This window comes from Hypanus sabinus, chromosome 9 (assembly GCF_030144855.1).
Source record: "Hypanus sabinus isolate sHypSab1 chromosome 9, sHypSab1.hap1, whole genome shotgun sequence".
Lineage (NCBI taxonomy): Eukaryota > Metazoa > Chordata > Chondrichthyes > Myliobatiformes > Dasyatidae > Hypanus > Hypanus sabinus.
In genome coordinates this window covers 86,796,858-86,812,205 of record NC_082714.1, presented here as the reverse complement: position 1 = coordinate 86,812,205, position 15,348 = coordinate 86,796,858, and the positions used below count along the sequence as shown (strand labels likewise).

The 15,348-nt window shown below is 48.2% G+C and overlaps 1 protein-coding gene across 6 annotated transcripts in view; it reads right to left on the bottom strand.

The window, feature by feature from the left end:
* LOC132399562 (GON-4-like protein) overlaps nt 1-15,348 on the bottom strand; it is a 122,102-nt gene that overhangs the window by 91,556 nt on the left and 15,198 nt on the right. For 3 of the 6 annotated variants that reach the window (XM_059980057.1, XM_059980060.1, XM_059980058.1), the window contains 9 exons: nt 12,936-13,132; nt 10,186-10,260; nt 9,188-9,238; nt 8,199-8,249; nt 5,057-5,152; nt 4,189-4,308; nt 3,524-3,610; nt 2,174-2,371; nt 317-506 (listed from right to left, as the gene is read on the bottom strand). In XM_059980057.1, the coding sequence (XP_059836040.1) occupies nt 317-506; nt 2,174-2,371; nt 3,524-3,610; nt 4,189-4,308; nt 5,057-5,152; nt 8,199-8,249; nt 9,188-9,238; nt 10,186-10,260; nt 12,936-13,132 (1,065 nt within the window). The remainder of the gene's footprint in view (nt 1-316; nt 507-2,173; nt 2,372-3,523; nt 3,611-4,188; nt 4,309-5,056; nt 5,153-8,198; nt 8,250-9,187; nt 9,239-10,185; nt 10,261-12,935; nt 13,133-15,348) is intronic. The other 3 variants (XM_059980059.1, XM_059980061.1, XM_059980062.1) reach the window with 3 other exon arrangements.

Below are 15,348 nucleotides of genomic sequence, written 5' to 3'. Positions count from 1 at the left end.
CTCCCTCCTCAGACCTACAGCTTTAGCGTTGCCCTTTGTTTAGAAATAACGCACAACAACAGGCCCTTTTCAGCCCAACATCTGATGTGACCGATTAACCTACTGACCCATATTTGGAATGCGGGAGGAAATCCATGCGGTCCTGGGGAGAACGTACAAACTCCTCACAGACAGCGGTAGAATTGAAGTCAAATCGCTGCCCTGATCATAGTGTTACTCTAACCACTATGCCACCATGCAACCCAAGTTCTCCTGGAGTGACAACCGAGGCAGCAGGTGAACGCCCTCGCCTGGCCCCGTGCTCCCGTCAGCTCACCTTCGAAGTCCAGGTCATTCATCACAGCCTTCATCCAGCTCTGCCAGTACACATCCTCCTGTGCTCCTGGTTCGTACATGTCCGCCGTGATGTCCGGCGCCTTCAGCTCCGCCTCCAGCAGCCCCAGCGGCACGTTGGTGAGCGGCCATTTCGAGCGGGTGCGGGAGGCGATCAGTGACTCGTCGAAGCTCTGCAGGCAGGGAGAGGGCGTCAGTAGCCGTTTCCAAACGCCAACGTGCTGCTGCCACCCCTCCCACTTACCAACCCTCCTCCACCGCAAAAGTGGCGGAGGAACATAGTGAATAAACAGTCGAATGTTCAGGCCAAGATCCTTCGTCAGGACTGGAAAGGAAGGGGGAGGATGCCAGAATACAAGTTGGGGGGAGGGGGAGGGGAAGAAGGATAGCACCAGGCCCCACCTCCTGAGAATCCCGGCAAGGCCGACGGGGGGTGGGGGTTCACTTTATGTGTCACATATACATCCAAACATTCAGCGAAATGGTTCATTTTGTGTCAACAACCAACAGAGTTTGAGAGGATGTGTTGGGGGCAGCCTGCAAGTGTTGCCACGTTCCTGGTGCCAACATAGCATGCCCACAATCCACTAGCCCTAACATCTTTAGACTGTGGAAGGAAATGCGGAGAACGTACAAACTCCCTACAGACAGCGCCAGGATTTGAACCCTGATCCTCCGGAACGTGGGAAGAAACCAGAGCACCCGGGGATGAGGAAAATGTGATCATCGGGCACTTACACTGGCGACCCTCTTTGGGACTCAGATCGTGCAGGCAAGATCCAGCACTCCCTCCTCTCTAATCCTTCCACCACTCCTCGAGGTTCCTTCCCGAAAACTCTCCTGGGGCAGGGGGAGCAAGCAGAGGGTCCCAGGTCCACCGGTATAATCACTGCCCAATCCCCAAATCCCTGCAATAAACTCCGACAAGAATTGCATTTGTATAGCACCATTGTAGTCACTATGAAGCCCAAGTCACCAGGATTGAAAATAGCAGTTTCCCTTCAACCACTCGCATCTTGAACCAACCCGCATCACCCTCATCACTGCCTCAGGGTTACCACCTCGCCCTACAAAGGATGGGGGGTGTTGTTCTTTTGCACAATGTTTTTCCAGCGTGCATCTGATGCTTCGTGCCATAAGCACGTTTTTCATTGCACCTGCACGTGTACACACCATAAACATTCAAAAACATCCCTGAGCTAACTCCGCAAGAATCCTACCAATCAATTCTGCCACCTTCTGCCCACTTCCTTTCTCGTCCTGATGAAGGGTCCCAGCCCGAAACATCGTCTGTTTATTCCCCTCCGTAGACGCTGCCTGACCTGCTGAGATCCTCCAGTGTTTTGTGTGAGTTGGTCACCAATCAAAAATGCGCCAGAGAAAACTGAAGAAGCTGGGTCAACAACTGAAGCAGCACCTAAACAGAGGTCTCTGGAATAGCCAATTCAGGGCATCGTTCCTCCTGCAGGACCTGAGAGGAATGAAACCAGCAGAATTTGTTTCACTCAGAAGGTGATGAAGCTTGGGGAATCTCCAACCACAGAAGGTCAAGTCAATGAGCATTCAAGGAGGGTGCAGATAGGTTTCTAGATAAAAAGATATCCAGGGGCATGGGGAGAGAGGAGGGATGAGAACCCTGTGATCATGTGAAACAACACCACGGGCGGTAAGAGCTGAGTGGCTTGCTTCTGTTCTTTTTCTAGGTAAAACTCTCTGGCCTATACTGGTTCCAATACTTTGTCCCATCGGAGATTCGATTTAACGTACAAGGTTAACCAGAGAATGGATGATCAGCCCGTGTGCCTGTGAGATTAATTCGGTCTCCACCCCACCCCAGTACCTGATAGGAGTCCAGGCAGGTCTCGTTCAATGCCAGCTCCTCGTCCACCGTATAGAGCTTCTTCATGAAGGTGCTGTCCTTGCTGGCCATCAGCTTGGGTGCGGGTGGCAGCGGGGGTGGCCCCATGGGCATCACCTCCACACTGAGGTGCCTCACAGCTGGGCTGCTCCCCTCCACCTTCTCCTCTTCATGTGGCTGCTGGGGAACACAAGAGCAACAGAGCAACTAAAGTGGCAGAGACCCTGTCCCCAACCACACTCACAGACACGAATACAAATACTCGCTTCTTATCCTGGCAGGGCTGTAAAAGAATAGAAACATGACACACTGAAAGAGGCCACTCAGCCCATCTAATTTCTGCACTCCACCAATCACTCTTTTCCCACTTTATTGGAGACTTTCGAAAGTCAAAGTAAATTTATTATCGAAGTACATAAATGTCACCAAATACAGCTCTAAGATTACAGAAAATTGAGATACAATAGAATTTATGAAAGACTATATAAAAACTAATTCGCAAAAGAAGACAAAAATTGTGCAAAATAAATTCAAAAAATAAATAAATAATGCTGAGGTGAGTTGTCGAGTCAGTGAAATCAGTTCAGTGTTGTATTCAGCGAAGTTGTTCATGCCAGTTCAGAAGCCTGATATTTGAAGGGCAATAACTGTTCTGAACCTGGTGGTGTGGGACCCAAGGCTCCTGTACCTCCTTCCAATAGACTTTCTGTAGACTTCATTTCCAAATATTCACCCAGTTTCCAATTTAACTCCAAACCCTAAAGCCTGCCTGTTGTGACTCATTTAATGATCACCATATGCCTTTGCCCTCTGGTTCACAACTCCCCAGTCTCTGTTTTTACCCACCGTCGATTTAAACACCTACTGTCGTCAGACAGCACGGAAAAAGTGTTGGAGAAACGCAGCAAGTCCCATTTCAATTCAACTTCCCATTCTGATATCTCAGTCCACAGCTTCCTCCACTGCACAAGGAAGCCAAACCCAGGTTGGATGAGCTACAGTTTATGACATAGTCTCCAACTTGATGGCATTAACATTGATTTCTCCAACTCCCTCTGGTTTCCTCTCCCATTTCTCCCATGTTCCACTGTCTTGTCCTATCTGATTGCTTCTTCAACCCTTTACCCCTTCCACCTATTCCCTCCCAGCTTCCTACTTCATCAGCACTCCCCCATCCTACTCTTTCACCTGGTCTCACCTATCTCTGCCAGCAAGCACTCCTCCCCATCCCACCTTCTTATTCTGGCCTCTTCATTCTTCCTCTCCAGTCCTGATGAAGGATCTCAGCCCAAAATGTCGACTGTTTATTCCCCTCCGTAGATGCTGACTGACCTGCTGAGTTCCTCCAGCGTTTTGTGTGTGTTGCTCAATATTTCCAGGATCTGCAGGATGGAAACAGGCCCTTTGCCCAACTCGCCCCTGCAAACCAAGATGACTGTGTCAAATCCCTCTAAAATTTTCCTCACAAATTGTCTATTTGACCCACCTCTGCAACTTGCTCTGGCAGTTCATTCCATAAACATATTGCCCTCTGCTTGAAGAAGCCATCCCTCTGGTCCGTTTTAAATTTTTCCTCCCCTCACATTAAGCCTATGCCTATTAGATTTATTCCCATTCCCTGAGACAAACACTGTATGCATTCACCCCTCGTGAATCTATCCACCCCTCAAGTTCCCTATGCTGCAAGGAAGAAAATGCTAGCTGACCAACCTCTTGTTATAACTCAGTCCCTTCAGCCCCCGCCATGTCCTCATATATCCTCTCTGTTTTTTTTCCAGCGTAACACATCTTCCCTGTGACAGGATGACTAAAACTGTATGCCACACTCCAGCTTTGCTCCCTTGAAGGGATGATACCCTGTTTAACAGCTGAGCATCGGGGGTAAAAGAATGAGGGAACAGGAAGAGAAAGGGATTGGGTGGGAGGGAAACAGCAACAGCTGTGGGGAAATTGTCTGTTACTGTGCTCATGAGCACGTTGCAGGGCACCCCACTCACCTCAACCGGAGAGGCACCCTCAACCACCTCCAGTACCTCGGGCACATCCTGGGTTAACTTCGGTCGACGGCCAGTGGAGGGAGAGCAGATTGCGCCCTCGTTGTCGCTCTCCAGGAAGCTCTGCAGATTGGAGAAACTCTGTTAGGGGGTGCGGCAAAGAGAACACGTACAACTCCAGAGTTGCAGCCTGTGATTCCTGAAGGAGCAGGGGCGCGAGAGTGAAGGGTGACGCATGAGAGAGGGGCCAGGGTGAGAGAGGGAGGGAGGGAGACGCAAAGTGATTGAAAGCACGTAACACCAGGTTCGAGGACTGTTTCCACCCTGCTATTATAACACTATTCTCTAGTACGATAAGATGGGCTCTTGACTTCACAATCCACCTTGTTATGGTCCTTGTACCTTACTGGCTGCCTGCACTGTAATAACATTTTTTCCTGCATTCTGTTATTGTTTGTCCCTTGTGCTACAACATCGTACGGGCTTAATGAATAATCTGTATGGAATTCATGCAAAACTAAGTTTTTCACTGTACCTCTGTGCGTGACCATAATAAAGCTCTTGGAAGCTTGATATAGATCTTGTAGCTTAATAAAGCTAATTAATCTTGGAAGCTTAATAAAGATCTTGTAGCCCTTGAGCCTTACTGTCTGCCTGTATGGCGCTTTCTCTGTAGCTGTAACACCTTATCACACACTTTTTCTTCCTTTTGTACTACCTCGATGTACGTACGCCTGCCATGAACTGACTGCATGATACACAGACAGAAATCTTTGCCCTGCAGCTCAGTACGAGGACAATAGCCAATTACCAGCAAACATCAATGCCACGCACGGGCACCTCGATGTAGGTGCTGAACGGGAGTGCATACCTCTTCCGCAGTCTCATCTTCCTCCTCTTCCTCGGGCTTGTATTCTTCATCAGACGAGTCTTCTTCCTCCAGAGGGATGTCGATAAATAGGGGAGCCTGCAACACAAGTCATTGTAATTCGAAGTAAATTTACTATCAAAGCACATATAGGTTATCACATACAACCCTGAGATTGATTTTTAAGTGAGCAAACACAGTACAATAGAATTGATGAAAGACGGCACCCAGCATGATGAGCAAATAAATGCAAAGTAAAACATAAACGGTGCAAATACATAAGCAATAAATATCGAGCCTATGAGATGAAACCCTTGAAATTGAGTCCATAGGTTGTGGGAACAGTTCAGTGTTGGGTGAGTGAAGTTATCCCCTCCGGTTCAAGAGCCTGATGTTTGGAGGTAATAACTGTTCCTGGGAACCCTGTACCCTCTTCCTGATGAGGGCACGGCCGGGGAGGCTGCTTTCCTGTGACAATACTCAGTGTAGATGTGTTCAATGGTGGGGTGGGCTTGACCCGTGATGGACTGGGCCATATCCACTAACTTTTGTAGGTTTTCTGTAAAAGGGCCTTGGTATTTCCATGCCAGGCCGTGATTGTGTGGGGAGCACTCAGTCTCTCTGATAGACAATAGGTGCAGGAGTAGGCCATTCAGCCCTTTGAGCCAGCACCGCCAATGTGATCATGGCTGATCATCCACAATCAGTACCCCGTTCCTGCCTTCTCCCCATATCCCTTGACTCCGCTATCTTTAAGAGCTCTTTCTAACTCTTTTTTGAAAGCATCCAGAGAATTGGCCTCCACTGCCTTCTGAGGCAGAGCATTCCATAGATCCACAATTCTCTGGGTGAAAAAAGTTTTTCCTCAACTCTGTACAATCTCTCTGATAGATGGGAGTTACCCCCATTCCGCAGCCCAACTCAAATGCCGTCCTGACCCCTCAGCACTGAATGTAACTTTGAGCCCTGTGATGCCCAGTGAGGGTAGTGCAGAATAGTGCCACCAAGTGGTGTGAAGACAACGTCTGACGGATGCACTGGTCTTCTTCAGTCTGGACACTGCAGAGGATCGGAAACAGTTGCAGAAAGTTGTAAACGCGGTCATCTTAATCGTGGGCACTAGCCTTCCATGCCCTCTTCTCATTACTACCATTAGGGAAGGAGAAGGTACAGGAGGCTGAAGACCAACATTCCACATTTCAGGAATGGCATCAGGCCATCTGCCATGAGATACATGAATGGTCCATAAATAATAACTCACTAATCCTCATTTGCACCATTTATTATGCTAACATTGTAATTTTTTTACATCTTGAACTACACTGCTGCCACAAAGCAACAGATTTCACAACCTATAAGGGCAAACCTGGAGTTTTCTGTCGGGTTTTGGTTACCCTGTTATAGGAAAGACATCAATAAACTGGAAAGAGTGCAAACATATACAGTTATAGGAAGAGGCTGGGCAGGCTAGCGCTTTATTGCTTGGAACGCAGGAGATTGAGGAGTGATCTTATTGAGGTGTATAAAATCATAGATAGGATGAATGCACGCAGTCTCTTTCCCAGGGTTAGCATACCAAAAACTAGAGGGCACAGGTTTCAGATGAAAGGGGAGAGATATTTATGTAAAATTTTCGTAAGGCCACATGTGGAATATTGCGCTCAGCTTTGGTCATCCAGTTGGAGGAAAATTGGAAAGAATGCAGAAAGGATTAATGAGAATGCCGCCACGGCACACAGGACTGAGTTATAGAGAGAGGCTAAGCAGCTTAGGACTTTGCTCACCGCAGTGCAGGAGACTGAAAGATGATCTTACATAAAATTATGAAGGGCATAGATAGGATGAATGCACACAGTTTTCCCAGGATTATGGGTAAGAGGGAAAAATTTATAGGGGACCTAGGGAGCAACCTCTTCATGCCAAGGTCGGTGGGTAGGTGAAACTTCATGCTAGGAGAAGTGGTTAAGGCAGGTACAATAACAACATTTGAAAGGCCCTTGGACTGGAACAAGATGAATTAGACGAACGTGCAGCAAATGAGAACAGATTAGATTGCTGCCTGGGTTGGGGCGCCACAGTAACGTAGCAGTTAGCCAGACGCTATGACAGCTCAAAACTTCAGAGTTCAACTCCAGCATCCAAAGTTTGTACCCATTTGCAGGTGGGTTTCCTCTAGGTGCTCTGGTTTCCTCCCACAGTCCCAAGATGTACCAGTTAGTAAGTTAATTGGTCATTGAAAATTGCCCTATGATTAGGGTTAAATTGTGGGACTGCTAGCCGGTGTGGCTGTAAACAAATAGTGGCAGAATGGGACCTGCTCTCAGGGTTCCACAATCGGCTGCTATTCGGCATGCCAAAGTCTCAGCCCAAGATCTCGGCACAGATTCAGAAGCCTGGGATCTCAAGTAACTGCAGACGGGCAAATCAAGGGTCGGTGTTGCCACAGGAGACCCGTGTGTCGTTGGGGGAGTCGGAACATCTGCCATGTGCCCGGGGACCCGGGATCCTTTCGACCTCCAGGCACGGAGCATGAGAAAAGTGATGTAACGGACTTTTAACATCGTAAACCAGCGAGTTGTTTGTTACCTGTCCCGCTCGTTGGAAAATGGAGTCACCTCTTTCTCCCTTATTAGGAGAGAGAGAGCCTGCAGCATGTCGAATTATCGTAGTATCGATGTAGTCTTTGGGGTAACGGCAAGTCTGTGTCTTTGCCCACGTTTCAGTGCTTTACTTTTGCCAGTGGGGGGAGGGGATTGTTGCTTGCTGCCACTTACATGCTGGAGGGGGACTTCGGGGTTCTCACATTTAACAGTTGTTCATTCTTTGGGGCACTCCTCAGCTTTCGTGGATGTTTGCAAAGAAAAAGAATTTCAGAATGTATACCGTATACATTTCTCCGACACTAAATTGTACCTTTGAACCTTTGTTTCCCTGCTGTGCATTTAGCTTAAAGGATCAGCAGGCATAGGGGGGGTTAGAATGCCCTAACCCTGCATCTTACATTGATCACCCAACCCCTGCATGTAAGCAACTCCTCTACCCCAAAGAGCAGGCAGCTTGAGCAAGCACCCAGGGAGTTGGCAGCTACGTCCTTTCCTTCTGTTACATTCTAAGGCTGCAGCCAACATCAAAAAGTTTCACAAACCTTGGATTCTTTCTCCTTCTTCATTGGGGATATATTCCACGTTGGAGGAACCTGCAGAAAGTTAATGACAAACAGTGACTGCCTCTCACGCGGCTGGGCACTGAGGCTTATATACTCAATCTCTCTTCTGACTCTCTCGCCAAGGGCATCAACTCTCACCTGCTCCTCACCCCACTGGTGCAGCATCTTCCCCTGTCAGCCCTGAGCAGGGACGAGCAGCCCTTTCACAGCAGTGGACTGGAGATTAGCTTTATTGGCCAGATGTACAGTGAAATGTATTGCTTGTGCCAATGTCCGACACAGGGGCAGCCTGCAAGATCAGCATGCTCCCAGTGCGTTCTAATCCAGGGAAATGAAAACCAGACTCACCGGGGTCTGACCCAGAGACGCAGAGACCAAAATGGTGTACACTTCTCCCACTGTGGTCCTGCCAAGGAATACGGAGACTGGAACTGTGTATGGCTCTCACAGTGAGGTCTAAACAAGGGTATGACGGCATCCGTCTGTCTCGAGGCCTGGGTGGAAGGTACAGAGATCCAGCCGTCAAGATCCCCCTTTCGGCCTCGCCAGTGCAGTCCAGAGGAAAGCGGAGCTGCCGGAAGGATGTTCACCTTAGGGCTCCACTTCGGATATTCTGTCTGGGTTTGCTTCCGTAGCTTTCGCCTCCCCTGAGGCTGCCCACAAAGCAGTGCGGGGATCTGGTTCACGAGCACTTCTGCAGAACTGAGCACTGTGGTCTAACCTAGGGATGTGGAGACCAGAACTGTGCCCCAGTGAAAATTCAATACAAGTACTTCTCTGCTTTTCAAATTCATCCCTCTGGGAATGAAGCCCAGTGCTCGTAATTAACAACGTGTCGCTACAGCTCGAGTTCCTACGCCATTAGATTCTCCCCCATTTAGAATCCAGTTTCCACCGCCCCCAACCCTTATCGTATAAAGCTCCTGGCTCTCATGATCTCTGCATGACAGCCATCAGTCTGAACTCACCACTCCCTTCTCCACAACCTCCTTGAGTTTGGAGCGAGTCATCTTGGGCTCCTGGAAAGATAAAGCCACGAGGTTAGAATTATTATATATGATTTAGGGCGCCGCAGGAGTGTAGCAGTTAAGTGTAACACTATTACAACTAGGGGTGTCGGAGTTCGAGGTTCAATCCCAGGGCTTCCTGTAAGAAAGTTTGTGTGTTCTTCCCATGAGTATATGTGGGTTTCCTCCAGGTGCTCTGGTTTCCTTCCATATTCCAAAGACACTCTGGTTAGTAGGTCATTGTACATTGTCCTGTGAGTAGGCTGGGCTTAAAATAGCTGGACTGCTGGATAGTGCAGCTCACTAGGCTGGAAGGGCCAGTTCCATACAGAATTGCTAAATAAAGAATAAAAGATATCTCGCACACGCCTCCCGAGAGCGCCACTACCCCCTCACTGTCCCATCCCCAAGAGCCCTGCAGCCCTCTCTCCAAGAGCCAGCTGGACACAGCAAATCCAAGAGTTGTACCAGGGAAACTGGAGTGCAGAGACAGGAATTATAAGGAGTATCTGATGGCTCTGGGCCTGAGTTTAGAAGGATGAGGAAGGGTGGAAGATTATCTCATTGAAACCTACGAGATACTGAAAGGCATAGATAGAGTAGATGTGGAAAGGACGTTTCCTATAGTGGGGGTGTCCAGTACCAAAGAGAACAGACTCAGAATAAAGGATGTCCCTTTAGAACAGAGATGATGAATTTCTTTAGCCAGAGGATGATGGATCTATGGAATTCATTGCCACAGGTGACTGTGGAAGCCAAATTATTGAGCACATTTTAAGATATGATGGTTGATTAGTAAGAGTGTCAAAGGTTACAAGGAGAAGGAGCTGAGAGGAAAAATGTTTCAGGCCTGAGTGGATGATGGGGCAGAATGGATGGGACACCTAGACAATTAAGCCATTCAAGTCCAACAGTCAGTGCCTGTAGAGTCCACGTACAAGAAACGTTCAGAGACTCACAAACATGTGCTGCTGCTCGGTGTCGTTTATTGCTGCCTTCATCATCGCCACTACGTGTTCATTGGTGATCACCTCCTGCACGGGGTAAGAGAAGAGACACAGAATCATCTCCTGCCTGCCCAGACTCCAACAGTTCCTGTATCCTCGCCCTAAGATCCCTTGCACTCACCACCCAGCACTCCAACCCTTGCTGCTTCCATGGCCTCCAGAACCCTCTCTATAGCACAGCAAGCAGAACTGCACTCAGTACTCCAAGCGTAGCCTTACCAACACCTAGTACAGCTGTAACATGACATCCCGACTCCTGAACTCAAAACTCACACCGCAGCAAGTTAAGGGGGAGTGTTGGCATTCATTAGTCAGGGGATTCAGTTCAAGAGCCAGACGATGTTGCAGCTCGTTTAAAACCCTGATTATATGAATATTATATTCATTTCTGGGTGCCTCATCTACAGGAAAGATGTGGCAGCTTTAGAGAGGGCACAGAGGAGGTTTACCAGGACGCTGCCTAGATTAGAGAGCTTGGTTTATGAGGAAAGGCTGAGCAAGCTTGGGTCTTTCTCTCCAGGGGAGAATTGACACACGTGTACAAGATAAGAGGCATAGATAGCCAGAGACTTTTTCTCAGGGCAGAAATGGCTAATACGAGAGGGTTATAATATTAGGTTGACTGGAGGAAAGTATATGGGGGTGGGGAATGTCAGAGGTAAATTTTTTTTTACACAGAGAGTGGTGGGAGGTGAGAAGCTGGGGGGGGGGTGAAAGGTAAGGCAATGAAGAAGTAGGAATCTAATAGGAGAGGACAGTGGATCAGAAGAGCGAAGAGGACAGGAATTAGAGAGAGGTGATGGGCAGGCTGGGAGAAGAGAAGGGGTGAGAGTAACCAGAAATGGAAAGTGGAAAGAGAGAGGAGGGAAGGGGAGGAATTACCAGAAGTTGGGAAAGTTGATGTTCATGTTGACAGACTGGAGGCCACCCAACCTGAGTTTAGCCTCACCGTGGCAGGAGAGACCATGGACAGACATGTCAGAATGGGAATGGGAAGCTGAATTGAAATGGGCAGCCACCAGGAGATTCTGCCTCTTGCAATATTCCTCCAGCATTGTGTGTGTGTTTTCCAGCACCTTGTGCTTATATTTTTCCACATTAAGAGAAGGGCTGCTGAGATTGCAGGTGTTGATGTATCTGTGGACAATGTATATAGCAGAATATACATCAGTTATAGAAATGGGATGAATAACTCTGTAGATAGAGTTTAATCCAAGCAAGTGTGAGGCGAAGTTAAATGAAAAAGGGAATGTACGTAGTTGACAGCAGGACCCTTAACAGTGTTGACAGAGAGCAGGGTTTCCCACCCGAGGGGCCACAGATCTCTCGGTTAAGTGCAGGGTTAGGTTGGGAAGTTTTGATGTAGAGTGGTCTTAGGGTTGAAACACACAAATCCCCAAAAGTGGCCAAGCAAATAGAAGGGGTGGCAAAGAATGCATATGACTTGCTTGCCTTCATCGCTCCCTGGGCACTGAGTATAGGGGCAAAGAATTCACATTGCATAAATCACTGGTTAATGGGACAATTTACGAGAGTGCAGAATACTCCCTGGATTAGACAGCATGAGCAAGGTTGGGCAACAGACACAAAATTGTGGAGGAACTCAGCAAATCAGGCAGCATCAGTGGAGGGGAAACCTGGTTGAAACTTATAAGATTATAAGAGTCATTGGGGTAGACAGTCAGAATGTTTCTCCCTAGGGTGCCAGACACTGTGGGATTCATTACCACAGACGGCTGTGGAGACCAAGCCACTGGATATACAGGCGTCCCCCGCTTTACGAATGTTCGCTTTATACCACTTCGCTTTTACAAAAGACCTACATTAGTAACCTGTTTTCGCATCACAAAGAAGATTCTCGCTTTTACGAAAACTTTCCCCATATAAGTTAATGGTTCTTCGCTTTACACCATTTCGGCTTAAGAAAGGCCCTAACTTTGAAGGGGGGGAGGGAGAGAACACCTGTATTTAAGGCGGAGGTTGATATGTTCTTGATTAGTAAGGGCAAGCAAGTTTATTTGTTCAGCACTTTTCAAACACAAAGCAGTTCAAAGCTCTTTAACAGAACATAAAAATCAAACATCAAATTTCAGACAACATACAAGAGTAAAATCACACAAAAAATAGATATGATACATAGAAGTTACAGTGCAAGAGATTCTAATTAAAAGCCACGGTGAAAAGTAAAGCTTTAAGTCTCAATTTAAAAGAGCTTGAAGCTGGGGCAGACTTCAGATCGTCTGGAATGTTATTCCAGATATGTGGAGCATAAGTTACGGGGAAAAGGCAGGAGAATGGGATAATAAATCAAGCATGACGGAATGCAGAGCAGACTCAACGGGCCAACTGCCTAATGCTACTCCTATTTTTTATGGTCAAATATCTCATGGCCTATACTGGAAGACATCAACTTAAGGTGGGAGGGCGAAGTTCAAAGAAGATATGGGGGGGGGGGGCAAGTATTTCTGTTTTACACACTGTGTCTGGAATGGGCTGTCAGGTGGGAGTGGGTGGAAGCAGATACGACTGAGGTGCTGAAGTAGCAGGGAATGGAGATATGGGTCACGCACAGGCACAGAGGATTCAGCTTGATTCAACGCAGACACAGTGGGCCAAAGGGCCTATTTCCGAGCTGTACAGTTCTCTGCTCCGTTTCAGGTACTGAATCGAGGCTGGAGAACGGCACAGCAGAGGACACTCACGTGCAGGATGTTCCGCACATTGACAGCAGTCAGGTTGTGCTGCTTTGCTCCATCCTCCAGTGCCCGTTCAAAGCTGTCGTCCAGCTGGATGTCACACTCGGGACCAGCCGCCGCCGAGCTCTTGGTCTCCTTCGCCTTCCTCCTCCGCTTCATACCCTTCTTCCTCCTCAGCCTTTTAGTTTCGCTCCCTCCTTCCTCTGCAAGCCAAAGAAAGGATTTAGTCTTACAGGGCTCGGCAGCTCACTCCCTAATGCCAGCTTCTCCTTGGTAAATAATTAGCTGATCCCCTATTTGCCCTGCCTATTTCCCATACCACTCACCCAGAAACTATTCCAAAACTGAACTCACTCAACAATTCAAGCAGTCTTAACTTTATTTGTATCGCAATCGTTATGAAGGACGGATTTAGAAAAACTCCTTTCACTTGTTGAGGTCTGTGATGGTACGGTAGTTTCAATCTGCAGGAACATGAGATGCTGCAAAGAGAGCAGTGAACTCAGCCCAAAACATCAAGGGCACATCCTTCCCCACCGTTGGTGTACCTACGTGGATTCCTGTCTCAAGGCCACACCTGTCACCAAAGATCCCCACCATCCGGGCCAGGCCATCTTCTTGTAGCTGCCATTCAAGCAGGAGTTACAGAAACCTGAAGTCCCACTCCACCAGGTTGAAAAGCAGCTACTTCCCTTCAGCCATCTGCTTCTAGAACTGACCAGCGAAGCCCTAATCACAGGATCTGACCACGAAGCACATCTTTCCTCCACCCTTCTCTGTTTTCTATAGGTGTTGCTCTCTCTGCGATTCCCTCGTCTTCCTCCTGACAATTATCTCAGCAAGCATGACAAGTGTGACACCTCCTCCCTCGCCATCACTCAGGGCCCCGAACGGCTCTTCCAAGTGAGTTGACACTTCATATGTGAGTCAGTCAGGGTCATCTACTGTATCCAATGCTTCTACTGCGGCCTCTTCTACATTCAACTTAAAAGTGGAATTTCAGCTTTATTAAACACCTTCAATCTGATTGCTACAAAAGGCAGGATCTCCCTTTGACTACCCATTTCAATTCGACTTCCCATTCTGACGTGTCTCTCCATCGCCTCCTCTACTGCCATGATGAGGGAGGCCAAACTCAGGTTGGAGGAGCGACACCTCGTATTGTGTCTGGGTAGCCTCCAACCTGATAGTATCAACACCGATTTCTCCAATGTCCATCATTTCCGCCCATCTCTCCTCATCCTCTTCTCCATTCTTCATTCTGGTTCCTCTCTCACTCCTTCCTTACTCCTCACCTTCCTCTGGTGCCTCTCCTCCTTCCTTTTTCTTCATGGTCCACTCTCCTCTCCCATCAGATCCCTTCTTCAGCCTTCTTACCTCTTCCACTATCACCCCCCAGCTTCGTACTTCATCCTCACTCCAGCACCCACCCACCTGGTCTCACAGCCATCACCAGTACTCCTCTACCCCACCACCTTCTGCCCTTTCCTTTACAGTCCTGATCTAGGGTCTCGGCCTCTGTCTCTTAATTCCCTTCAATTGATGCTGCCAGGTCTAGCATTTTGTGCGCGTAGCTCTGGATTTCCAGGACCTGCAGAATTTCTGATGTTTACAATCTCAATCTTGCAGTCCTGCATCCCCGATAACCACAGGCCACCCCCACTTATCAAGAATCGAACTATCTCTGCCCAGAAGTCTCACCACCCTCTGACAGAAAACCTGTTGCTTCAATTTTCAATGGGTGGCTTTATTTTCAAACAGAGACGCTTGTGCAAAGCTGTACAGTATAGAAACAGATCCACCCCGTCAGCTGAAACCATGCCAACCCTTTAGTTAAACCCAAATTGTATTTGACTCTCCCGTTACATTTTTCTCAAAGTCAGCTAAACAAAAGAGCTGGTCATTGGTTTCAGGTAGGAAGGGAGGCAGTGCACCTGCTCCCAGCTACATCAACGGTGCAGAGATGGCGAGTCGAGAGTTTCCGGTTCTGAGGCGTGAACATCACCGGTACCCTGTCCTGGTCCAACCACGTAGACATCACAGCCAGCTCTACTTCCCCAGGAGGCTGAGGAAATTCAGCACGCATCCTCTGACCCTCTCCAACTTTTACAGGTACGCCACAGAAAGCACCGTCTGGAATCATCATGGGTCTGGACATGACCGCATGATACCGCAGAGGTGTGGACACAGCTCAGCACGTCACAGGAACGAGCAGCACCTCCACGGACTCCGTCCACACTTCCTGCTAGCTCAGTGAAACTCACTCACCCCTGGCATTCTCTCTTCTCCCTCTCCCACCAGGTGGAAGATAAAAAAGCCTGAGAGTACGAACCACCAGGCTGAAGGACAGTTTCCACTCCACAGTTTTGAATTGTCCCTTAGTACAATAAGGTCTTTCCCAGGTTACAAACTCCAGGCT